The sequence below is a fragment of the Giraffa tippelskirchi genome, chromosome 7 (assembly GCF_054371585.1).
Source record: "Giraffa tippelskirchi isolate mGirTip1 chromosome 7, T2T-mGirTip1v1.2.pri, whole genome shotgun sequence".
In the NCBI taxonomy this organism is placed as follows: domain Eukaryota; kingdom Metazoa; phylum Chordata; class Mammalia; order Artiodactyla; family Giraffidae; genus Giraffa; species Giraffa tippelskirchi.
This window is the reverse complement of record NC_137281.1, coordinates 49,970,295-49,996,134: the sequence shown is the minus strand read 5'-3', so window position 1 is coordinate 49,996,134 and position 25,840 is coordinate 49,970,295. Positions and strand designations below refer to the sequence as shown.

The window sequence follows — 25,840 nt, the reverse complement described above, 5'->3', positions numbered from 1 at the left end:
CATTGTACCTCTGACCTACATCAGATCAACATGGAGAAGGGCGTCTTGTCTCACTAAGGCCAACATGGCAGACCCCAATGTGGGAAGAAGCACGTGACTTGGGTAGCTATTCAGTTTTCCAATGATGCCCTTGGCTGGTCTAGATGGCCGATGCCTCTTTGTCCGGGAGTTCTGACCTCAACCGGTTATGTGGTCCAGGGCTCCCCCAGGGGGACTTCTGCACAAGGCCTCCATCAGCTGCTGCATCATCCTGAGCCCCCCACCAAAGGACACCAACACTGCCTGGTGTGGCTGCGAAGCCCCTGGTGGCCTCTTACTTTGTGGACGTCTCTTGCTTTCACGGGACCTCCTGTGGCAGAAATCATGTTCAGGACCACGAGACTCTTCTCCTCGGCAGTTCCTTTCAACAGGTGGGACATGGACGCTGTGAACTGCTCCTGGGAGACTCGCTCACTGGGCCCCTTCACCTTCCCACTGCCATCCACCCTCCGCATGCCCTCGAACAGTCTGGTGACCATCTCTGGGGGAAGAGCATCCCCCACATGGCCCTGCGGGGACAAGCGGGTGAAAAGCCCAGACAGGGTGCAAGTCAGACATGGTAGGATGATGGGAAAACAGCTAAGGGACCAAGACCAACCGCTGCACCAGCACAGAACCTTCCCAGACCCCCGCTGCACCATCTCTGCCCACTAAGGGCATCACACCACCCCAGGACACCTAACGTGTCCCGGCTCGTGGCTCATCTTAGTCATCAAACTCTTCCATCATCTGTTCCCACACTGCCCTCCATACTTCCCAGTCTCCCCAGACTGGCCATGTCCTTCCTGCCTCTGGCCATCAGCTGCTTTTCACTCTGCTAACATCTTCTCCATTCTAGTTCTAGCAGCTGTCATTTGCATGTCTGAATTTATTTCCATATGGAACATACAGTCTGTGTAGTGCTATACTGCTGCTGCTGCTGCTAAGTCGCTTCAGTCGTGTCCGACTCTGTGCGACCCCATAGACGGCAGCCCACAAGGCTCCCCCGTCCTTGGGATTCTCCAGGCAAGAATACTGGAGTGGGTTGCCATTTCCTTCTCCAGTGCATGAAAGGGAAAAGTGAAAGTAAAGTCACTCAGTAGTGTCCGACTCTTAGCGACCCCATGGACTGTAGCCTACCAGGCTCCTCCGTCCATGGGATTTTCCAGGCAAGAGTACTGGAGTGGGGTGCCACTGCCTTCTCCAAGTGCTATACTAGTCTCCTCTATGTTAGGGATTTCCAGATATATTAATTATCTATCCAAGTTCTTTGTGCTCAATAAGCATTGGAAAGTGGGGGAGAGATAAACTGGGAGATTGGGATTGACATATACACCCTACACCCTACTATATATAAAATAGGGCTTCCCTGGTGGCTCAGATGGTAAAGAATCTGCCTGCAATGCAGGAGACCTGTGCTCAATCCCTGGGTTGGGAAGATCCCCTGGAGGAGGGCATGGCTACCCACTCCAGTATTCTTGCCTGGAGAATCCCATGGACAGAGGAGCCTGGTGGGCTAGTCCATGGGGTCGCAATGAGTCAGACACGACTGAGCGACTAACACACACACACACATATATATATAAAATAAGTAACTAACAAGGAGCTCCTGTATAGCACAGGCAACTCTACTCAATCCTCTGTAATGACTTATATGGGAAAAGAATCTAAAAAAGGAGTGGGTACATGTATTTGTATAACTGACTCATTTTGTTGTTCACCTGAAACTAACACAAGATTGTAAAGTCACCAGATGGGCCAAAGATGTCTGTGATGTTGCCACACTCTGAGCACCCAAATGCACATGGTTAAGAGCCCCATGGAACGGGGCCAAAAGATGGGGAAGTGGGCAGTCTTCATTCCTTGTCAGGTACACCCTGACCCTGAAACTTCGTTATTTTGTCCGGGAAACAACAAAATTCCTAGGACATCAAACACTTACGAATCCCGAAGGCCAAGGTGGACTTGAAACTTGGCAGTTATCAGACCCACAAATACAGCTTGAGCAGCCCGTCCGTCACCCATCGTGGAGAGGGGGAGAATCGGGGGATGGTGGTGCAAGAGACGGGAAGCAGTCAGCCCCTCTGGTCAACCTCAAGTGGGAAAAGTCCCCAAACAGTGTGAAGGCAGAGCGGAGCAGCTGCCACACTGACTGTGGAGCCCACAAGGCTGAAGTAGGCACTATCTGTTCCTTCACAGAAAACACATCTCTCCAGGTTCCCACACCTGCCTTACAGGAACTGAGGGTCAGCAGCAGCCTGACCCCTGCTCCAAACTAAACATGAACTCCCAGCGGTTACCCTTGCCTTCAGTGCCTGCAGAGAGAAGGATCTGGGCGAGGTACTGGAGCCAAGCGTCTCTGATGACAGAGCATCGAACAATCTGTTGACCTCGGCCTGCTCCCCAGGGAGAAACCGCGAAGAGAACTCCTGTCCTGGGTGACTCTTGCTGTTCCCCATCTGTCCCTGTGGCTGGATGGACTCTGCAGGAGTGAAGTTCACACCCAGTTAGAGAGAGAAATCAAATATGTATAGGTGGCTCAGTCGGTAAAGAATCTGCCTGCAGTGCAAGAGACCCAGGTTCGATCCCTGGGTCAGGAAGATCCTCTGGAGAAGGAAATGGCAACGTGCTCCAGTATCCTTGCCTGGAGAATCCTACAGACAGAAGGAGCCTGGTGGGCTACAGTCCGTGGGGTCGCAAGAGTCGACTCGACTTAGCGACTAAACCACATATATATTTTAACAATTTTGCTGTTTTATCGTATTTTATTGCCGGATGCCATGTGGGATCTTGGTTCCCTCACCAGGGACTGAATCCATGCCCCCTGCATTGAAAGTGTGGTATCTTAACCACTGGACCACCAGGGAAGCCCCAAAATATGTCAATCACAGAAAATAAATGTCAATAATTATATGGTCAAGGTAAGTAACACTGATCTACTTGCAAAACACAGCAAAAATGCAGACCTATGTAATGTTTCAATGTGGTAGAAATTATTATTTTTTTTGGTTGCTCAGTCATGTCTGACTCTTTGCAACCCCATGGACTGTAGCTCAGCAGGCTCCTCTGTCCATGGGGATTCTCCAGGCAAGAATACTGGAGTCGGTTGCCGCTTCCTTCTCAGGGGATAAATTAGTTGACACAAATAAAATGCGAAAACTCAATCAGATTCCTTTGACTTCTCAAAGACTGTTCATAACTGCCAACCAACTGTCTGGATTTCTTTGCTCCAAAATAGTTTCTAAGCTAATGTAACTAAAAGGTAGAAAAATCAGGATTTTTATCTAAATATTCATTTTTTAAAAAAACCTGAGTTGAAAAAATAATCTATAAGGGTGGATGATTACATGTATTTAAATAAAATCAACACCTTGCAAATATCACCTACAGAGCAGAAGTGCCATGGGACATGTTCTTCCTTTGCGATCCTGGCTTCTCCTGGCTGGCTGTGCAGCCTCAGGCAAGCGACCGAAACTCTCTGCGCCCCAGGTTCTTCGCTTGTAAAGTGGGAATAATCACAGCCCAACCTCAGATGGGATCATGGCGCATGCTGGCCAAAGCCGTAAGAACCCAGCCCAGGCCTCAACTCTGGGAGGGATACTAAGAGAGGCTGGCACAGAAAGGCAGGTGGCCCCAGGGGCCGCATTTGGGTCCCAGACCTCATCACAGAAAGGGCTCCAGCACCATCTGATTCGAAGATTCAGACAGAAAAGCACATCCGAGCTGAAACAACCACATAGGAGGCAGAGGGCCACAACTTCCTAACTCCTGTCTTTAGACTTCTTCTGGGACCCGCCATGGTCAAACTGCTGGGGAGAGGGGCACCCCCCTAGAGCAACAGCCCACAGGCTCCCCCCAGGTCACGTGGAGGGGGCAGGCTGTCCACAATCCAGGTGGAACATGGATCACAGGCCCAGCGAGACCTCAAGAGGAAGTGGGGTGTACGTGGGACCTTTCTTCTTTTGAAGTGATATTCACATAACACAAAATGACCCATTTCAAAGTGAGCGATTCAGTGGCATTTGGTATATGCACAGTGTGGTGAGACTACCACCTCCATCTAGACCCAGAGCATTTCCATGACCCGAAAAGAAACTTCACACCCATTAGTGGTCACACCCCATTCCGGGCTCCCCAGGCCCTAGCTACCACTAAGGCACCGTCCCTGTGGATTTACCTGTTCTGGACATCTTGTGTAAATGAAATCATCTTATACGTGGTCTTTGGGGTTTGGCTTTCTTCACTCAGCGTAACATTTTAAGGGTTCATCCATATTGTAGCAAGAATAGGACTCATTCCTTTTGATGGGTGAGTAATATTCCAGTATATGAAGATACTGTGTTTGGCTTATCCATTCAGCTGTTGATGGACATTTGGGCTATTTTCTATCTTGAGAGTGCTGTGAACATATGTGTACATGTACTTGTTCAAGTCCCTATTTTCAAATTGGGTGGGGGAGAATGGATATACCTAGGAATGGAATTGTGGGATCGTATAATCTAATGTTTATTTTTTGAGGAAACAAACTGTTTTCTGTTTTATATTCCCAGCAGCAAAGAATGAGGGTTCCCATTTCTCCACATGCTCTCCAACATTCTTGTTATTTTTCCATCTTTTTAATCCCACCATTGTGGGGCAAGGGAGGGTATCCGCCCTGAAGAGGAAGCCTCCAGTGCAGAGCTCCTAAGAGGGGCTCCAGCACACTTGCAAAGGCTGCTGGAAACGGGGGCTTATGCAACCCAGTTTGGGACTGTCACTCACGGGCCATTTGATCTAAATGCTTCCACTTCTCAGCTTTCTCAGCAGCTTAAGAGCCGAGACGGAAAGCCTCCGGCCCCCGGCTTGGGTTCCAGTCTGCGAGAGCCTTCCTTATCTCTGAGATACAGGGGGTGGCACCAGCTGGTGCCTGGTCCCCTTCAGGGGGGCACAGCCCAAGCAGCCTTGCCAAGGCAGATCCGTCCTCTTTGTCAACTCTTCTAAGAGCCCAAGAGACCATCTGATCACGTAGGATGTGCTGAGGAGATGAGCCATCTGCACTGTTCTGACCAGGAAGGGGGCTGTGGGTTATTTTGGGACCCCGCACAGTAACCTGATCTGCCTGTGGTTTTGCTTCTGCTTGTTGCCACCCCAGCTTGGCTTACATCACTGGTAAAGCACAACAGCTTTAGTCAAAAATATTTTCAGATTCATACCCTCCCCAAGCAGGGAATTTCAAGATTTCTCTCAAGATCTCTGTTAATTTATCAAATCACCGAACATTTATCCCTCAACCTTCCCTGCATCCCTATCTTGTTAATTCTGCTGAAATCCTGAAAATGCAAGTGTATAAAAATACACTCTAGGAATTCCAGTTTGTTCTCAGGGTCTTCATACCAAAGGTCATCACACCTTTTCACTTCCTCTAGAAAACCTTAAGGTTTGTGACAAGAGAAGGTCCGTGACTCAAATGCTGGGAGAGATGACTGCCTTCTGAACACCTGGAGGGTTTCTGAGATGTTACCACAGCTCCACCTCAGAGCTGGACCCTCCGGACTAGCTGACAGCTGTGCCCATCCCCTGGGCTCCCAAGGCCGACCTGGCAGATGTGTGTGGTCCCCTCGGGACATCAGATGCCAGTTCCCGTGAGCAGTTCCCTTGGGCCCCACTATCTGGCTTGGAGGGCCCTCCTGTCCACCTCTGCACACCTCACCATCTACTCAGCCTCGGGTTCCAAGACTACCCAGCGTTCCTGACTTTCAGAGAACTGACTGTTGCCCTGAGGGACACGGACCCCTCCTTGCTCACTCTGCTTGGACCCCACCCGCCCCCCAGGGTCATGCTTGACTCGCCCACCCGTAGAATCTGAAAATCATAAAGGAGACTCTTCCCCACGGCCACCTGGAGGCGGGCACCCGAGCCAGCCTGGCGCATGCGGATATGCTGATCCAAGGCCTGTCGTTCCTCGCCTGCCCCTCAGGTGGACAGCCCGTTCCCCACCACCTCATGAGATCCTGGGTGCAAACTCCAGGAGGCCAGCCTGGCCCAGGTCCTGAGAAAACCAGGCCCCCCACATTCGGCCCCCACGGGACACACTCCTAGGCCCCAGGCACTCAGGCCCCTTGGATCAGTGCTCTCAGCTCACCGCTCGTGACCGGTCCCTGCCCACCTCTGCACCCCACGGCCCACAGTGCCTGGGTCCCCAGGGAGAGCTGCCAGGACGGGGGATCCAGCCGACACCACCTCCAGCCCCTTCAACATTGATGCATCTAAATGCCGCACCTCAGATTCCCCACATCCTGGGAGAGCAGCCTTCCTTCTCAGGACCGAGGAATCGCTCACTCGGGGGCTACCAGCCTCTTTAAGGGGGACGTCTGGGGCTGAAAGGCCGCCAACCTTAAACACCTCTCCTCAGACGTCCCCAGGTGTTCCACGGCTGAGGGCCCAGTGCAGCCAGGGGCTGTCCCATCAGGTCACGGGGCCCACCGCCTCCAGGACGCTGGCTTTCCTGACACCGGCATGGGCATCTAAGTCCTTCCACAGATGACAGTGTCTCCTGGACCAAGCCCCATCAGAGGGCGAGCAGACAGAAGCCTCAGACAGGACCTGCAGGAGCGTCCCATCCAACCAATGCTGTGGAGATCAGCAGGGAGGGGGTGAGCAGAACACAGTGGGTGGCGAGAACGTGTCCCGAAGGACATATTCCGGCTGGGTTTTCCAGCACCCAGAGGTGGCTCACCCAGGAAGCCCACACAGTGCACAAAGGCGCAGAGTGAATCCAATATCGTCGAGGCGAGTTCTGATGTGGGAAGGGTGCCAGAGGCAGCTACAGAGCAAGGCCGGCACTCCTCTGCCTCTACCTAGCCCTTCACTTTCAGCCCACCCAGCCCCCTCCCCTGACCCACCAGAAACAGGCTCCTCCACTGCTGTCCGGAGACAGCAGCCTGGCCTCCAGGGGGTCTGAACACCTGCAGGAAAGGACCAAGGCTGCACCAGGCACCTGCAGAGAGGACCCGGGGGGGGGGGGGGAGAGGGAGAAATGCAAGGAGATGTGCAGCCCATGGCATGGGGGGAGCTCAGGGTGGTGCCTGGAGGAGATGCCAGGAAAGGCCCAGAAGCGCGGCAGCCGGCAACACTGGATTTCCTTCCAGGAGGAGGGAGAACGGGGTGTGACAGCCTCGAGCCAGAGCCACAGGCCTGGAGTCAAGGAGAGCTGGGAGAAGGGCAGCCTCTGAGGCCACACCGCTGGCCCCAGCCCACCAGTCTGGGTGTCCACAGGGCACTGGTGAGAGGACGCATCTCAGGACAGCTCTAGGAGGCTTCCCCATTGGCTTGGTGGTGAGGAATCTGCCTGCCAACGCAGGAGACACGAGTTCGATGACTGATCTGGGAAGACCCCCATGTGCCGTGGAGCAACTAAGCCTGTGCACCTCAATTACTGAGCCAAAGCTCCCAGGAGCCACAACTACTGAAGCCGGCATGCTCTAGAGCCCATGCTCCACAACCAGAGAAGCCACTGATATGAGAAACCCGAGCACCAGAACTAGAGAACAGCCCCTGCTCGCCACAACTAGAAAAAAACCCACCCAGCAACGAAGACCCAGCATAGCTAAAAGTAAATAAATAAAAGTAATAATAATAACTGGCTGCATGATTGAATAAGTGAATGCAATTTAAAAAGACAAGACAGCTCTAAGGACGCCCCACCTCCTGCTAAAAAGGCCCCCGAAAGGCAGGATGAAGTAATGGCAGTGGTACAGCGTTCCCAAGTTCATCCTGCCTGGACGCCATCACCTGAATCAGGCCTGAAACCTCTTCAATTAACTTTGGGGAGGAACTAAAGGCCTTCAACGCGCCCTTATTTCTCCCCAAATGCACATTTCTGAACTTTCAGTCCCTGAAATGGTTTTCTCACAGGACAGTCCTGGGTGCACCTTGATACGTGCAACAGACTTTTTTTCCTGGCAAGCTGTGCATAAAACCACCCAGTGCTGGCCTGAGTCTCCTGCAGGTCTACGTATATCATGTTCTCTGTCAAGGGGACATACTTAAATGTTCCTTTAAGGTTGTTAACCCCAGTGGTTCTCAACTCGGGGTGGCTTTGTCTGCCAGGGGACAGCTGGCAATGATGTCTGCTTGTCACAGCCAGGGAGGTTGTGGTTCTAGCCACTTCTGCCACCTAGTGGTTAGAAACCAGCGGTCCTACTAAATACCTTACCAGGCACAGGACAGTCCCAACAAAGAGTACCCCGCCCCAAATGTCAGGAGGGCTGGGGATGAGAAACTGGTGGAGCTGAGGGGCAGAGCAGATGGTCGGCACTGGAGTGCGCTGATCTCCACAGTGCTTGCCTCTCTGGACGGGGGGTGCAAAGATCCATAGAACTGAGTTTGAGTTCTGACATTGGTTGGTGTGACTGTGGGCAAGTTACTAAGCCATTTCCAACCCTAGTAAAACAGGGAAAGTGCCTCCAGTCCGGTAACGAGTGGGGGAAGGATTAAATGAGGTAACATAGGGCATTTAACTCAGCTTTCTGGAGGCCAGAGGAGACATGTGAGCCCAAAGCAACAAGATCTGAGACCTTGAACTCAGATCTATGCATCTGCCTTGCAACAAGGGGAACAGCCCAGCTTGGAAGAAACAAACCCCTCAGTGCTGGGGAAGGAGCCAGGAGCTATTTTTCCTGCAGAATGGGCCACAGTAAACTGGCTGGCATCCGAGGATGGCTCAGACGACTCTTTTTCAGAGTCTCTCTGAAGGTTCCCGTCCTCAGGAGACACCCTGGACTCCCCACCTCCTCCAAGGGAGCACGGTCCCGGGAGCAGTCACCTGGCCCTCAGTATGCCCTTTCAGGGAAGACTCCAACCACCTCATTTGCATCAAGCTTTGTTTACATCCCAGAACCAGCAGCCCTTTGGGAGGGGTCAGCTTGAGCCTGGGCCAGCCGCCGGCTGCGCAGAGTCCCTGCTGGCCAGAAGGTGACCTGTCCCGCTCCTGCCCCATGCTGGCCTCCCTCCCTCCAGGGGGCCATGGTGACTGATCTGCAAGGGGCACTTTCTCCTCCTCTCCCCTCTGCCCTGAATTTACCTGTCAGCTCCACTCTTCTGGGACAAAGCAAGTAGGTTGTGCCCAACCCAGCACACACTCCACCACAACCCCCTGCCTCGCCTCCTCCGGCAGATGCTCCGCAGTTCTTCCTGAGTCTGCACAGCTCTTTCTCGCTCTCCCTCCTGACAGCTGGCCTCTACCCTGTAGACCTTCCGGCAAGCATCTGCCTGGAACCCTCTAACCTCAACGACGTGAAAAGTAGGAGAGGAGTGATTCTGTACTCCAAATGACCTAGCAGGGAGACCCTCCCTCGCAGCTGTCCCCCCATCACTCCCCACTCCACCCCAAGGCAGAGGCACTGGCCGCCAGGAAGGGTCAAGGCCCAGGTCCATCCTAGCACTAACTGCTCCTGGGACGAAGGTCATCATCCTCACCGCTTCGCTGGCCAGGCTGCTCCCTCTGGGCCCCCAAGCAGATGACCTTCCCCTACCCCCAGCCTCAAGTCCACCGCTCCGCTTACCGAGGTCCTGGCCCTCCTCCCCAGAGCCCACCGGATCTGCCTTTCCGGTTGCAGTCCACAGATTTTCCTCGGGAGCGGCCCAATTCCGTTGCCAGGCGACGGCGCTGACAGACAGCTCTCTGTCCCAGTCGCAGGAGTGAAAGTCTAGGGGGCGGAACGTGATAAAAATCCAGCCAATGGATATGCACAGGCGAGGCGAGGGCGGGGCAGTGGGCAGGCCCAGCTGCAGGAAGAAAGGAGGTGGGACTCCCGAGGTGCCGCGCCGGGGGAGGAGCTGGGAAGTGAGCTGGAGGCGGGACTCGGGAAGAGAGTGGCTGAGGGCTGGGGGGAGGAGCCGGGGAGGAGCACGTGGGGGGGGCGGGGTTTTCTGAGTTGGAGGGAAGAAACCGCGGGGGTGTGGCTGGGATGAGGGCGGAGCTGGGAGAGACGAGAGGGGGCCCCTGGGAGACCCAGTGAGAGGCAGGTCACCCAGCAATGGGACCCTCCACCCACTCTGGTACCCCTCCGCTCCCACTAACTAACCTGGGAGCAGCCTCCCATCCCCGAGCCTGGGCTCCCGCCTCCCCGTCCCCCCCACGTCTGCTCCCCCACAGCCCAGACCCTACCCCTTCCTGGGAGTCCTCACTTCGGCATGCGTTCTCTACCAGTCCTTTCCAGGAGCATTTTCATGTGCTTAAGTCTGTCCAGTCCTGATAAATTAACTCTCCTTGACCCTCAGGCCTTCTCCAGCTTTTCCCACCCTAGCCCACCCCCATGCCCTACACCCCAGCTTCACTCCATAATGTCTAAGGACTGCTGTCCAGATTTATTAACCTTCCATTCATTCCCCAAACCACTGAAACCCGGCCCCAGGGGCCCTATCACTAAATCTACAGGGCACTTCCAGTCCTTACGTGCAGAAGTTCACAGCATTCCTGCCTTATAAAAACTCTCCTTCCTGGGGATTTAGGTCACCAGCCCTGGCGATTCTCCTCCCCCACCCCCACCCAATAATTTATACTCCACACATCCTCCGTGAGGTCACTTCCTTCCACTGACTGCCTTCCTGGTGACTTCACTTCCCACCTGTCTGCGCTGCAGACCCCCAAGCCTGCACGTCCAGCTGATAGTCTAGCCTGCACCCTTACCCCGTACATCTACAAGGCTGCACCTCAAACTTGGCCCAGCCAAACCCAAACCAAACTCCTCCCTCCTGAGGGCTGGCCACCACCTTCAGAGACCTGAAACCACCCCAGGCCCCTCCTGCTGCTTCTCTCCCCATGTTCCATTACTTCCTGAATCTGTTTTACCTCCAAGATTTGGCCTGCATCCACCCACTTCCCTTTGCGTCCCCAGAGCCCCCTGGTTTGGGCCAGACCCCAATAACAGCATCCTTCCCTCCTCCAGCCAGAGCCATTAGAACAATCACAGAAGTCCTTATCCTGCCCCCAAGACAGAGGTGGCATCACAGGATCAGGCAGGGTAACAGACACAGATAAAACCAGCTGCTGGGTTTCGCTGTCCTCAAGTTCACAAGGAACCGCACTTCTCAAGGAAACACAGCTGCCGCTGTAAAGCGTCATAACAACCCCCTTTCTTGTGTTGTGACTGTTTTACTCAAAAAGAAACTTTCAACTCTAAACTTATAGATGAGCAGAAACTTTGCTGTTTGCAATTCTACCATTCAGAATGAAACTTTCTGCCCCCCCCCCCCCACCCCCTGGGAATTTTAACTTTGACACAGGAGCAGCCTGGATTTCCAACCGAAGTGAAGATCCAGATAAGTGGTTTCTGACCATGATGGTCCACAGCCCTCCTAACTCCGTGGTTCCCATGAGAACAGGAGCCGGGTCCACACTGCAGCCCAGACCGGATGCTGGCCCCATCCCACCTGGCCCTATTTGGCCCTAAGCCTGTTGAAACACTGCTTTTTTAAAGTTTCACCCAAACTCCACCTTTCTACAATATCCTATGAAAATTCTCTTTGCCTTTGTCAGTTTCAGCTGTCCGGGATTCCCAGTGCACTGTGAACAGGCCTGATCTGTCAGACTGCAGGGCTGACCTTGGTGCTCATGGACCTGTGGGGCTGAGCCCTGCTGGTCGCAGGTGCCCAGACAGTACTGATCACCTACGGCAGGCCAGGCATGGTGACACGGCAGTGAGCATTACAGTCCGCACCCTCAGCCTGGTCCGTTATCACTCAGTTCCACCCGCTGAATGAGTGGGGAGGAGGAGGATTAAGTTGAGGGGAGGGGATAGTCGTGAGGGGGGAGTGTGGTTGTGGAGGAGAGGCTGGGGGAGATAAAGGGGAGAAAGACCTGGACAGTGAGAGGCTATGGTGGGAAAACAGATGGGCTATGATAAGATACACAGAGACTTCCAGGCTTACAAAGAGCTCAGAGCTAGAGAACAGTATGGAGGCTCCTTAAAAAACTCTAAACAGAGTTGCTGTACGATCCAGCAATGCCACTCCTGGGCATATATCTGGAGAAAACTATCATTTGAAAAGACACATGCATCCCAATGTTCACAGCAGCACTGTTCACAATAGCCAAGACACAGAAACAACCTAAGTGTCCATCGACAGAGGAATGGATTAAAGAAGACGTGGTACATGTACACAAATGGGATATTACTCAGCCATTAAAAAAAGAATGAAATAATGCCATTTGTAGCACAAGAACAGACCTAGAGATTATCAGACTAAGTAAGTCAAAGACAAATATGATATTACTTATATGTGGAATCTAAACAAAATGATACAAATGAACTTATTTATAAAACATAAATAGACCCACAGACATAGAAAACATAGTTATCAAAGGGGAAAGGGGGAAGGGATAAATTAGAGGGGTTTGGGATGAACAGATACATATTACTATATATAAAATAGATAACCAACAAGAACCTACTGTATATCTCAGGGAACTATACTCAATATGTTGTAATAACCTATAAGGGAAAAAATCTGAAAAATAATATATATATATATGTATATACACATATACATATATATATAACTGAATCACTTTGCTGTATGCTTGAAACTAACACATTGCATATAAATCAACTGTACTTCAATTTTTAAAAAAAAGCAAAAAAAAAAACCTCAAGGCCATCTGGGCATTTTCCTCTTCTCCATCAAGGGTCTACTGTCTTCCAAGCTCTTTCTGTCCATCCTCATCCCCATCTTCCTGCCCATCAGGTGCTTCCTGGCCAGAACCCCTTCCTGCTTGCTGCCTGGGGGCTGCTTGGTTGCTGCCAGCTGGCGACGCCTGGTCCCTCATGGAGAGATGAGTCTGAGCACAGAGGCTGTCCCATGAGAGCAAAGTGTCCTGAAGCCCAGCAGCCCCCAGCCTCCTGCAGAAGGGGACATGAGGCAGTAACCCCAGCTCTCCATCTCTGCTCACTCAGGTTTCTGCCATCTGCAGCCAGTGGAGTGGGAGGATTAGATCTGCTGAACTTATGACCACAAAACTCATGACTGTAGTTTCAGGAATATCCAGGGTGGCTGCATTCTATGCCAAAAGGCAATTTACTGTAGCACAACGAGGGCAGAGGGCCATGGTGGTCCCAGGTGCAAGCACTGGGGGTGGGGGGCAGTGGGGGCGCCCCAGTTGTAGAGATCACAACAATAAAACCAACTAAAAATCAGTCTGATTTTCATCACCAAGCACCAGCAATTCTAAGCATCATCAAGTGATATCATTTGCTTCCCTGAAAAAGCCTTTTACTGGGCTATGCACTAAACCAGAGATTGGCAGACTTTTTCTCTAAAGGGCTAGATAGTAAATATTATTGATTTTTCAAGCCATACCATCTCTGTCACAGCTACTCAAAGCTGCTGTTGACACCAAAATAGCCACAGGCAATAGAAAAACAGCTGGACGTAGCTGTGTTCCTCTCTGACTTTAAGGACACTGAAATGTGAATTTCACATAATTTTCACATGTCAGAAAATATTATTCCTCTGATTTTGTTTCCAACTGTTTAAAGCAAGAAAATCATTCTTTGCTCACTGGCTGTATAAAAGTAGACAGTGGCCAGACTGCAGTTACTGTCATATTTTAATATTTATATTTTTTATCTATGTATTTTAAAATTGATAGTTATATAAGCTTCAAATTGTACTTTTTGCGGGGAGGGGCTATAACATGCAGCATGTGGGATCTTAGTTCAACAACCAAGGATTAAATTTCTGCTCCCTCTATTGGGAGTACAGAGTCTTAACCACTGGACCACCAGGGAGGTCCTAAAATTGTGCATTTCTGTTGTATTTCCTTTAAAACCTGGGTTTGTTACATTTCCTTTTAAAAACTGGCGGCTCAGTGGTAAAGAATCTGCCTCCCAATCCAGGAGTCACAGGTTCAATCTTTGGTCTGGGAAGATCCCACATGCTGCAGAACAACTAAGCTCCTGTGTCACAACTACTGAACCTTCTGCTCTAGAGCCCAGGAGCTGCAACTACTGAGCCCACACGCCCTAGAGCCCATACTCTGCAACAAGAGAAGCCACCACAATGAGAAGCCTACACACTGCAACTGGAGAGTAGCCCCCGCTCATAGGGCAACTAGAGAAAAGCCCGCATAGCAACAGAGACCCAGCACCAGCACCGCCAAAAATTAATAAATACAATTAAAAACTTGGTTTACCAATCCTGTTTAAAATTACACTAAAAGGTAATAAAACACCTAGGAAAAAATCTAAACAGTGAGTTGAGAGACCTATACACTGAGAAATGTAACACATTGATAAAGGAAGTTGAAGATGATTCAAAGAAATGGAAAGATATGCCATGCTCTTGAATTGGAAGAATTTAACATTGTTAAAATGGCATACTACACAAAGCAGTCTACAGATTTAATATGATCTCCATCAAATTACCCATGACATTTTTTCACATTTTAGAATAATCCTAAAATTGACATGAAACTACAAAAGAACCAGAAATGCCAAAGCAACCCTGAGGAGAAAGAACCCAGCAGGAGGTATAACTCTCCCGGACTGCAGACAACACTACAAAGCTACAGGAATCAAAACAACATGGTACTGGGACTTCCCTGGTGGCCCAGGGAATCCACCTTGCAATGCGGGGAAGGCAGGTTCAATCCCTGGTCAGGGAACTAAAATCCTACATGCTGCAGAGCAACTAAACCCGCTCTCCGCAACTAGAGAAAGCTCACATCTGCAACGAAGTGCCCACACAGCACAATGAAGACCCAGTGCAGCCTGAATAAACAAACAATACAACGTGCTGTTGGCACAAAAACAGGCAAGTGGACCAATGGAACAGAATAAAGAGCCCAGAAATAAACCCACACACCTATGGTCAATTCATCTTTGACAAAAGAGGCAAGAATATACAATGGGAAAGACAGTTGCTTCAGCAGTGCTGGGAAAGCTAGACAGATGCGTGGAAATCAGTACAGTTAGTACACTCCTTCACACCATACACAAAAATAACTTCAACATGGCTTAAAGACTGAAATATAAAACATGACACCCTGAAACTCCTCGAAGAGAGCACAGGCAAAACATTCTCTGATATAAATGTACCAATATTTTCTTAGTTCAGTCCTAAAGCAAAAGAAATAAAAGCAAAGATAAACAAATGGGACCTAATTAAGCTCATAAGCTTTTGCACAGCTGTTGGTGGGAATGTAAATCGGTGCAGCCACTATGGAAACCAGTTCAGAGGTTCCTTTAAAAACTGAAAATAGAGTTACCATATGACCCAGCAATCCCACTCCTGGGTATTTATCCAGAGGAGATCATAATTCAAAAAGATACATGTACCTCAATGTTCACTGAAGCACTGTTGACAACAGGCAGGACATGGAAGCAACCTAAATGTCCATCGACAGATGAATGGGTAATGTCTAGTATCATTATGATACTAGATGGATGTATCAACCCAGAGGGGTGGGATAGGCAGGGAGATGGGAGGGAGGTTTAAAGGGAGGGGATATATATATACGTATGGCTGATTCATATTGAGGCTTGACAGAAAACAACAAAATTCTGTAAAGCAATTATCCTTCAATTAAAAAATAAATAAAATTTTAAGAAATAATACAAGAATGCAAAAAAAAAGTGTACATACATACAATGGAATATTACTCAGCCATAAAAAAAGAATGAAATAATACCATTTGCAGCAACATAGATGGACCTAGAGGTTATCATACTAAGTGAAGTAAGCCAAAGACAAATATTATATGCTATCACTTATATGTGGAATCTAAAAAATAATACAAACATTTAAAAAACAGACTCATAAATAGAAACCATAAATAGAAAACAAATTTACAGTTACCAGCAGGGAAATGGGAGAACATGGGATTAACAGATACACACAACTATAAATAAAACAGATAAACAACAAAGATCTACTATATAATACAGGGAACTATATTCAGTATCTTGTAATAACCTATCATGAAAAAGAATCTGAGGACTTCCCTGATGGTCTAGTGGCTAAGACTCCACACTCCCAATGCAGGGGACCTAGGTTCGACCCCTGGTCAGAGAACTAGATACCACATACTGTAACTAAGAGGTCCCAGGCCACAACTAAAGATCCCGTGTACCATGACTAAGACCCAGCTCAGCCAAATAAATCAGTATCTTTTAAAAAGAAAAAGAATATGATAAAAGATTATGAAACTGAAAAAAGTGAAAATGTTAGTCGCTCAGTTGTGTCTGACTCTTTGCAACATCATGGACTTCTCCAGGCAAAAATATTGGAGTGGTTAGCCATTCCCTTCTCCAGGACGTATTTCTGATCCAGAGATCAAACGCAGGTCTCCTGCATTATAGGCAGATTCTTTTACCATCTGGGCCACCAGGGAAGCCCCAAGAGTACTGACAAGGGTAGCCATTCCTTTTTCCAGGGGATCTTCCTGACCCAGTGATCAAACCCAGATCCCCTGCATTGCAGGCAGATTCTTTACTGTCTGAGCCACCATGGAAGCCCATATATACATATATGTATATGTGCATGTGTATATGTATACATATATATGGTTTCCCAGCTATATATATCTCCCCAGGTGGCGCTACTGGTAAAGAATCCACATGCCAAAGCAAGAGACACAGGTTTGACCCCTGAGTTGGGAAGATCCCCTGGAGGAGGGCATGGCAACCCACTCCAGTATTCTTGCCTGGAGAATTCCATAAACAGAAGGAGCCTGGTGGGCTATAGTCCATGGGGTGGCAGAGTTGGACACGACTGAGCACATGCATACACAAATATACAAATAACTCAATCACTGGGCTATAACTTAAAACTAATATGATATTTGTAAATCATCTATATTTCAATAAAAAATAATTTTTTTAAACAAGAAAACTGTGTTTATTTGGAGAATGCCCAGTTACAGATTTTGCTCTAACATCTCAATAGTAAGTTTGGGAATACCCAGAACTTTCCAAGCTCACTTATGGCACAGTTTAGGTTTCCAGCCCCTCCTGTGGTATATATTCCCAGGTTGAAAGAACAGATTTGAAATAAGCATCAGAAACACGGTGATGGAGAAGACTAAGAAACAGGCCATAGGCTACTTCAGTGCCATCGTTCTACACGACCATTTGGACTTTTTGTGGTTAAAAAGTCTCAACTGCAGAACAATCTAAAAGCTTTTAGAATAAATCTCAAAGCAACTAAAGTATAAATGGTTTTTCCATTTCTGGACTGTACTATGTAATGAAATTTGTGTGAATCTCTGTCAAACGTAGCCTGAGGCTTTCTCCATTCATATAGCTGTTGCTTCTGGAAGGCAAAGCTCATAAAACATGTTCATATACACGTGATGGATGAAATAAACGTGCAAGAGAAGACAAATCTCCCTTTCAAAGAACCCTAGTAATTTGTGGAGCTGCTCCCAACGGGAGGAGGTGGACCATGGCTCCCTCTCCTTAGGCCTGGGCTGCACGCAGTAGCCTCCTTCCAAAGAGGACAGGACAGGAATGAACTGTATGGATGAAGAGACTGACCAGGCCACTGCAGGCAGTGACCACGGCTAACATCAACTGTGATATGCTGGGACTTCCCTAGTCGTCCAGTGGCTAAGACTCCTGGCTCCCAATGCAGGAGGCCCGGGATTGATCCCTGGTCAGGGAACTAGATCCCACATGCCACAACTAAAGAGTTTGCAATCCATAACTAAAGATGTTGCTTGTCACAACTTAAATATATATATATATCCTGCATGCTGCAATGCCATAACTAAGACCCAGTGAAGCCAAATAAATTATTTAAAAAAAAAACAACAGTGATAAACTGCATGGACAGAAGAGGCCCCTTTAACCAGAGGGCCCCTCTGTGACCCTGGTCTGGGGTGCCCTCAGCTCATCACGGACCCAGCAAAGGCAGCTTCTTCACTCTGCAAGCTGGCCTGCAGGCGCAGGACCCTTGACCCCTGGGCTTGCCTGTGGTTCTCTGAACCTACCACACAGTCCCCATCTCCGCCAGCCCCACTGGGCACAGCTCTTCCAGCTGCCTGGACATCTTCTATTATCTCTCCATGAGCTCACATCTCCACAGAAGGGAGGGTGAATGCCTTCAAGGAGGAAGGTGTCAGAGGGTCAAGGTCACGGAGCTGAGGGGGTATCTGAGGAGAGACATGTTGGAGGGCTGAGTCCATCCTCAGGAGGCAGGCGGAGAGCCAGCCTCTGACCTCAGGGCTTGGGGGTGGGGGCCACAGTGCCCCTCCAAGAGCTCCAGCCAGTGGCCACATCGCACATGCCACAGCCGAGGTGTGGGGGCAGCAGGGCAGGGCCTGATCCTGCCACCCTGCCACCCAGCAGACAATCAGAGGTACAGGATCTGGGACAGGACTAAGGACACACACTGGGCACAGCCACCTAGAATCACATGACTCTCCCCAGGGCCCCACGATGACAGGCTGCAGGGGCTCAGCCAGCCCAGGGCAGACTGGGAGCCGCCAATCCCAGGACAGACACTGCCCAGTCAGGGGAGCTGCAGTGGCCCAGGAGGCCCCCTAAGGAAGCACAGAAGGGATAAAAGTCAGCTCAAATCACGGGCCAGACCCAGATGGCCTGAAGCCAGCCTGCCCCCCAGGAGGTTGATCAGCAGCCCCCAGTGACATTCATGTCTTAATTCCCAGGACCTGTGGGTATGCGAGCTGACATGGCAAAGGGGACTTTGCAGACCTGATTAAGTTAAGGATCTTGAGATGGGAGATCATCCTGGATTATGCAGGTGGGCCCGATGTCATCACAGGTCCTCGTGAGAGAGAGCATGCGGGTCAGAGTCAGACAAGGAGATGTGATGATAGAAGAGGTGGGGAGGGGGAGAGGACTAGTAGGAAGGAGGGACTGGAAGAGGCTATGCCTACTAGTTTGAAGATGAAGGATTTCTAGAATCTGGAAAAGACAGGGAAGGAATTCTCCTCGAGAATCTTCAGAGAGAACACAGCCCTGCAGACACCTTGGTTTCAGACTTCTGACTTCCTGAACTGTAACAGAATAAATGAACGTCTTAAGCCACTAAATGTGTGGTCCTTTGCTCCAGCAGCAATGGGAAACCAATAAACTCGCATCGGTCAAATAAAAGCTTTCTGCCTGTCACCACCTCTCCTCCCTCCCCCAACAAGCCTGCAGAGGGCAGAACAGAGTCGCCAGATGTAGCAAATAAAGATACAAAACACCCTGTAGAATTTGAATTTCAGACAATGAATATTTTTTAGTATGAATAATCCCAAATATTGCCTGAAAGTGAAAGGGTCCAACTCAGTCGTGTCCAACTCTTTGTGATCCCACAGGCTATAACCCACCAGGCTCCTCTGTCCATGGAATTCTCCAGGCAAAAATATTGGAATGGGTTGTCACTCCCTTCTCCAGGGGATCTTCCCAACCCAGGGATCAAAGCTGGGTCTCTCGCATCGCAGGCAGATTCTTTACTGTCTGAGCCACCAGGGAAGCCAATATTGCCTGGAACATACTTAAATAAAAAGAAAGGATTTGTTCTTCATCTGAAAGACAAATTTAACTGGACATCCTGGTTTTACCTGGCAACCCTAGCCAGAAACAGCAGCTGCAGGAGAAGAACGGAGCAGAGAAGAAGAAAACCACCCTCCCCCTAAGATCCTGGGCGTACACTCCAGGGGAGGAGAGAGATTTCCTGTTAAATCCAGCTCCATGCCTGTTAGCTAGGTACGACACAGTTTTAATGAATGAACTGGGACCACTTTCCATCTAAAGTGACCCTGGGACCTAATTTCCTAAGAATGGAGAGAAAAAAAATCCCAGGGAAGGTCTGGGCTTTTCATCCAAGGACAGAAAAGTGGCTCTCTGCCTCCATCACACTGAGCAGGTAAGAGGGACAGCAGGAAATAAAGCTGGCTTTGTGATGGCACCTGCTAGCTTGGACCAGTGATAACAGGATGGACCAGCTCAGTCTCCATCCCAAGGTCAAGGTGCAAACAGATGCTGGCTGCCACGAGGAACCCTATGCTTGCTCTTTCCACAGAATATGGAACCACCGAGGGGCTAGAAGCAGGACTCTTCCATTTCCCAAGCCCAAACGAGGCACAGCTAATGTAGCCATGTGCCCATTAGGTGGCGCTCATGATCACCACAAAACAATGTGCTCAGGTCAGTTTTCACAATGAACATTTCAGAACAGTTTTTAGATTTACAAGCTTGTTGAGAGGAGGATACTGAGAGTTCCTGTGTATGTCTCAGTCCCAGACTGAGTTTCCCCTGTGACTAACATCTTACATTAGTGTAGAACATCCATCACCACTGATGAACCAATACTGATCCCTCGTTGCTGCTGCTGCTGCTAAGTCACTTCAGTCGTGTCCGACTCTGTGCAACCCCATAGACGGCAGCCCACCAGGCTCCCCTGTCCCTGGGATTCTCCAGGCAAGAACACTAGAGTGGGCTGCCATTTCCTTCTCCAACGCATGAAAGTGAAAAGTGAAGTCTCTCAGTCGTGTCCGACTCTTAGCGACCCCATGGACTGCAGCCTACCAGGCTCCTCCATCCATGGGATTTTCCAGGCAAGAGTACTGGAGTGGGGTGCCATCGCCAATCATCACATCTCTTTAGGTATCTCTGGGCTGTAACAGTTTCTCAGACTTTCCTGGTTACTGATAACGGGGAGAGGTGTTTGGTAAGGTGCCTCTCTAACGGGATTCGTCAGAGCTTTTTCTCATGGTTAGACTAGGGTTGGATTTTGGGGGATGAAGACCCCAGAGGTACAGTACCTTTCGCATGACAGCGTGTCAAGGGTCCATGCGGTCCCCGAGAATCCTCACTGCTGGCGTTGACCTTGATCACGCGGCCAAGGTCAGCCCTGTCCAGTTTATCCTCTGTACACTTGCTCCCCTTTTCCACAATAAGCTCCTTGTATCATGTGTCTGTGTGTTTAAAGATTTCCTTTTTGGGGGTGGGGTAGGTTGCGCTGAGTGGCTTGCAAAATCTCAGTTCCCCAACCAGGGATTGAACCCAGGCCCCAGCAATGAAGGCCCAGAATTCTAACCACGAGGCCACCAGGGAACTCTCAAAGGCTTTACTTTTTTAAACCATTTCCTGTCTCTCCTGGTTCAGTTAGGAGACTGGGGGTGGGGTAAAAAGTAGGGCGCCAGGGGTGCCTGTCACATGGTGTGAGAACAAACTGGAGACGTACAACCCAGGGTTTACAAAGGTTGGACCCTAAGACAATTACTTGGGGTTCTTGCTTCTTCCGGTCCCACCAATGATCCAAGTTAAACAGCATCGGTGTCCTTGAAGGGGATCACAGGAGGAAAAATCCAGGAGAGGGCAGCCAGGGAGAACGGTGAGAGCGCAGACCATGCCACCACGCCCGGGGACCAGCGCCAGGGACGTGGGGTCTGGAGAGCCTGGCATCACGCACGTGCCCCCACACCCCATGAGCCCCCACACCCAGCCCCACAGGAGGCGGCCAGGATGGGGGCTGGTTGCCTCCCCCTCCATCCAGGCCAGCCTCCTTGTAGCTCAGGGAGGTTCCACCAGTTAAGCCAGATCACACCTCTCTTAAGACACTTAAAAAACACTCCAGCAACTTCCCACCAACCAAGGCAGACCCTGTGGGCCCCACAGCAGGGCCAAGCCACCTTTCCGCCCTCAGGCCTGGAGCACATCAACTCCCCAGCTCACACGGGCCCTCCCACTGCCAGAACGAGGGTCCCACTTCCTCCATCCTCTCACCTTCAGGCCTTGGGTCAGAGCCCACCTCTCAGAGAACTTCCTGCCCCCCACCCCAGATGCCGCGGTGAAGTGGAAGCTGAGAGGGTGGTGTCCCTTGAAGACACAACAGAGTTCAAGGGCCGTGTGGGAAAACCTAAGCTGGCCAGCAGGGAAGACCCCAAGGATGAGCCCTGGGGCTCAGGGGTTTAGCCCCATCCTATGACTGCCACCGCAACCCCCCACCGCCCCCATCCCCCAAGGCTTAAGTTCTGCAGTTGATTCCTATGGCCGACCCTTGCCTCCCGCGGGCACACACAGCAGCCTCCTTTGTGGTATTTTGTGAGCCAGGCACGCTCTTGCTCTTCGGGGTTAGTTACATCCTGGTTTTGCAATAAGTGTCTGGGAGGTCAACCAGCTCTTCTCATCACAATAAAGCTTTGGGTTTCTGCTTTTGTGGTGCTCCGTCTTTTGGTCTTTTTCTTCTTCTCGAAAACCATAAAAGGTGTCACATCCCCTGTTGCACAGGCTCCGCTGGGAGCATCGTGGGGGCTGGGCTGGGCGAGGCCCCTGCAGCCAGCTTCACCTGTGCCTCCAGGGATTGCCTTATAAGGTGAAAAGCAGTCGCCCCCGCGGCTGCGGGTTCAGCCCAGGGCTCAAAGAGGAAGTCCTCAGTTTCGTAGAAGCTTTGCAGGGGTCTCTGCACGTTTGGCCTACAAGCCCGCAGCCAGCTCACTACAGGGTGTCTCAGGGTATCTGCTAACAAGCAGGAGTTAAATGCCAAAGGTGCATGGAGACACAGGCCTTCCTCCTCCCCGGCAGTTAAAACCAGAAGAGATGCTCAGACATTCATCACCAGGGGAAGCGGGCAGCCAGGCAGGAGGGTGTTAGAACATTAGGGGAAGCAGATGAAGCTGCAGCTTGGGCTCTCGACTATGACACTACGAGTACATGTCAGCTCCCAGCGAACAACGGGCCAGGCCTGAACCGGGTGCTCGACATGCAGCTCTCACTTAACGCTCACGACAGCTGGGCAACATAAGTACCAGTATTAGTCTCACTTTGCAGAGAAGGAAAACTGAGGCTCAGAGGAGGGCAGCAACTTATCTAAGGTGAAGAGAAGTAACTTTTCCACCAGAAAACCGGCAAGCGGGAGAGACAGAAGAGGCCCCCAGGAACACCCCTCTGAGAAGGATCACTATTCAATGCAGCCTCAGGCCACGTGTGGCTACCAAGCCTTTTAACTGGTCCCAACCGAGATGGGCTGTGAGTGTGGAACTCACACTGGAGTTCAGAGTCTTGGGTGTATATTTTTAAATTTTTTAAGTTAAGGAAATTTTAATTTTAAAATAGCTCCAAATTTTCAGCTTCATTTTGAAATCAGTATAGGTTCATGGGAAGCTGCAAAGAGTACCCAGAGGTCCCGGTACCCTTTGCTCTGTTTCATATGGGGACATCTTATGTAGTTACTGTACAGAATCAAAACCAGGAAACTGACATATGTGTGTATAATGCCTTTCATCACACACGTAGATTCGTGTAATCACCACCATAATCAAGATATAGAGCTCTTCCCATACCACAAAGGTCCCCCTTGTGCTATCTTTCCTCGATTATAAAGTAGAGATGACGAGTTGAAATATTATCTTGGCTGTGTTGGGTTACACAAAATAGATCATTAAGGGACATGCCCAGTGGTCCAGGGGCTGAGACTCCGTACTCCCAGTGCAGGGGGCATGTGTTCAATCCATGCTCAGGGAACTGGATCCTATATAACACAACTAAGACCACTACAGTCAAATGTAAGAAATAAAAAAATTTTAAAACAGATCATTTAGATTAATGTCGCCCGTTTCTTTTCACTTTGAACATACGCCACTATATTAGAATCATGTACAGGGCTTGCCCCCTTCCTGTGAACAGCTCTGGCTTAGAAGTTCAGACCCAGCTTGGCCAAAAGAACAGGTCACCTGACCTCCCTGAGCCTGGCTCCTCTGGAGCAGACCAGGCTTTCAGAGTAAATGTACAACTGTCCGTTCAATCAGTGCATTTATTGAGTGACTGTTGTGTACCGGGCATTATCCTAAGGGCTGGGGACACAGAAGCAAAGACTCTGGCTCAAACAGGAATCTTCCCTAGCCCCCAGGGCACGTAAATCCAGCAGGGGATCCCAGAATCCCAGGCCCTTCCTGAATTCCCACCTCTCAGAACTCAGTGGGAGGCAAGCTGAAGGAAGTGACAGTGGGAGAGAAACAAAGTGCTAATGTATATATTAACACACAGCTGCAGTTCCCAGGCAGAGAACTCAGCAGCCAGCCCTGGACTCCAGCGCCTGACTCCCAGGCATCTCCCATCCCCCATGCATCCACCTGTCCTTCCACCCATCTCAGACTCAAGGACATGGAGAACAGACTGTGGTTGCCAAGGGCAAAGGGGTTGAGGGAGGGACTGAGTGAGAGGTTGGGGTTAGCAGATGCAAACTAGTATACGTAGGATGGATAAACAACAAGGTCCTACTGTAGAGCACAGGCAATTATATTCCATATCCTATGATAAACCTTTTAAACTGTGCTGGAGAAGACTTTTAAGAGTCCCTTGGACAGCAAGGAGATCAAACCAGTCAATCCTAAAGGAAATCAATCCTGAATATTCATTGGAACAATTGATGATGAAGCCAAAGCTCCAATACTTTAGCCACCTGATGTGAAGAGCTAACTCACTGGAAAAGACCCTGATGTTGGGAAAGACTGAGAGGAAGAGAAGGGGGTGACAGAGGATGAGACAGTTGGATGGCATCACCGACTCAATGGACATGAGTCTGAGCAAACTCCGGGAGATAATGACAAAAAAGCCTAATGTGCTACAGTCCATGGGGGTTGCAAAGAGTTGGACGTGACTTAGCAACTGAACAACATGATAAACCAAAATGATAAAGAATATTTTTAAAAGAATGTATATATATGTAAAGCTGAATCACTTTGCTGAACAGCAGAAATTAATAACATTATAAATCAATCTCAATTTAAAAAACAAAATAACAACAAAAAAATATTCACACTTGCAAAAAAGAGAAAAATTTCTAACATGAGGAAAAGCAGATTAACAAACCTTCTTACACTCACCATCTAGATTTAACAATTGTCAACATTTTGCCCTATTTCCTATTGTTCTTGGGAGTATTTGAAAGAAAATGATAGTCATCCTAACATTTTAGCCTTAAATCTGTCTGCATCTCTGTAAAAAAATGATACTTTCTTACCTAACCACAATGCCATTAACAATATTTCCGTAATATAAGCTGGTCTTCACTCCGCAGACTCTGATTAGAAATGCTGAGTCCTGGGCCTTGCCCCAGACCTGCTCAGTCAGAATCTGCATCCTCATAAGGTCCCCAAGAACTCGTGTGCATCCTAGTTGGAGAAGCAAACGTTATATCCAGTCTGTTGTAGAACTGTCTCCCTCAAGATCCATCCAGGTCCTAACCCCAGGACTTCAGACTATGACCTTATTTGGAAGTAGGGTCACTGCAGACATAATTCGTTCAGATGAGGTCAGACTGGCATAGGGTGGCTCCTAATCCAATATGACTGGTACCCTTATTTTAAAAATTAGAGACAGATGTGCATAAAAGGAGGATGATGTGAAAAGACAGAGTATAAAAAAGAATGAAATAATGCCATTTGCAGCAATGTGGATGGACCCAGAGATTATCTTATTAAGTGAAGAAAGTCAGAAAGACAAATACCATATGATACCAAGTGATAACTTGTTTGTGGAATCTAAAAAATAATACAAATGAACTTACTTAAAAAACAGAAATTGGGGGCTTCCCTGGTGGCTCAGTGGTAAAGAATTTGCCTGTTATTGTGGGAGACACGGGTTCGTTCCCTGATCTGGGAAGATCCCACATGCCACGGAGCAACTAAGCCCATGTGCCACGACTATTGAACCTGGGAGCCACAACTACTGAAGCCTGTGCACCCAGAGCCCCTGCTCCACAGCAAGAGAAGCCCGTGCACCGCAACTGGAGAAAAGCCCATGCAGCAACAAAGACCCGGCACAGCCAAAAATAAATCAATAAACAAAATTATATTTTAAAAAACCAAACAGAAATTGACTCACAGACA

The 25,840-nt window shown here is 49.5% G+C and overlaps 1 protein-coding gene across 16 annotated transcripts in view; it reads right to left on the bottom strand.

Moving 5' to 3' along the window:
* Nucleotides 1–25,840, bottom strand: part of MEAK7 (MTOR associated protein MEAK7) — a 77,260-nt gene that overhangs the window by 8,260 nt on the left and 43,160 nt on the right. For 3 of the 16 annotated variants that reach the window (XM_081511506.1, XM_081511507.1, XM_081511508.1), the window contains 2 exons: nt 2,325–2,500; nt 318–548 (listed from right to left, as the gene is read on the bottom strand). In XM_081511506.1, coding sequence (XP_081367632.1) covers nt 318–548; nt 2,325–2,477 — 384 coding nt within the window. In that variant the 5' untranslated portion in view covers nt 2,478–2,500. Of the gene's footprint in view, nt 1–317; nt 549–2,318; nt 2,501–9,560; nt 9,705–10,185; nt 10,250–10,687; nt 10,741–25,840 lie in introns of those variants that run through there. The other 13 variants (XM_081511513.1, XM_081511509.1, XM_081511512.1 and 10 more) reach the window with 9 other exon arrangements.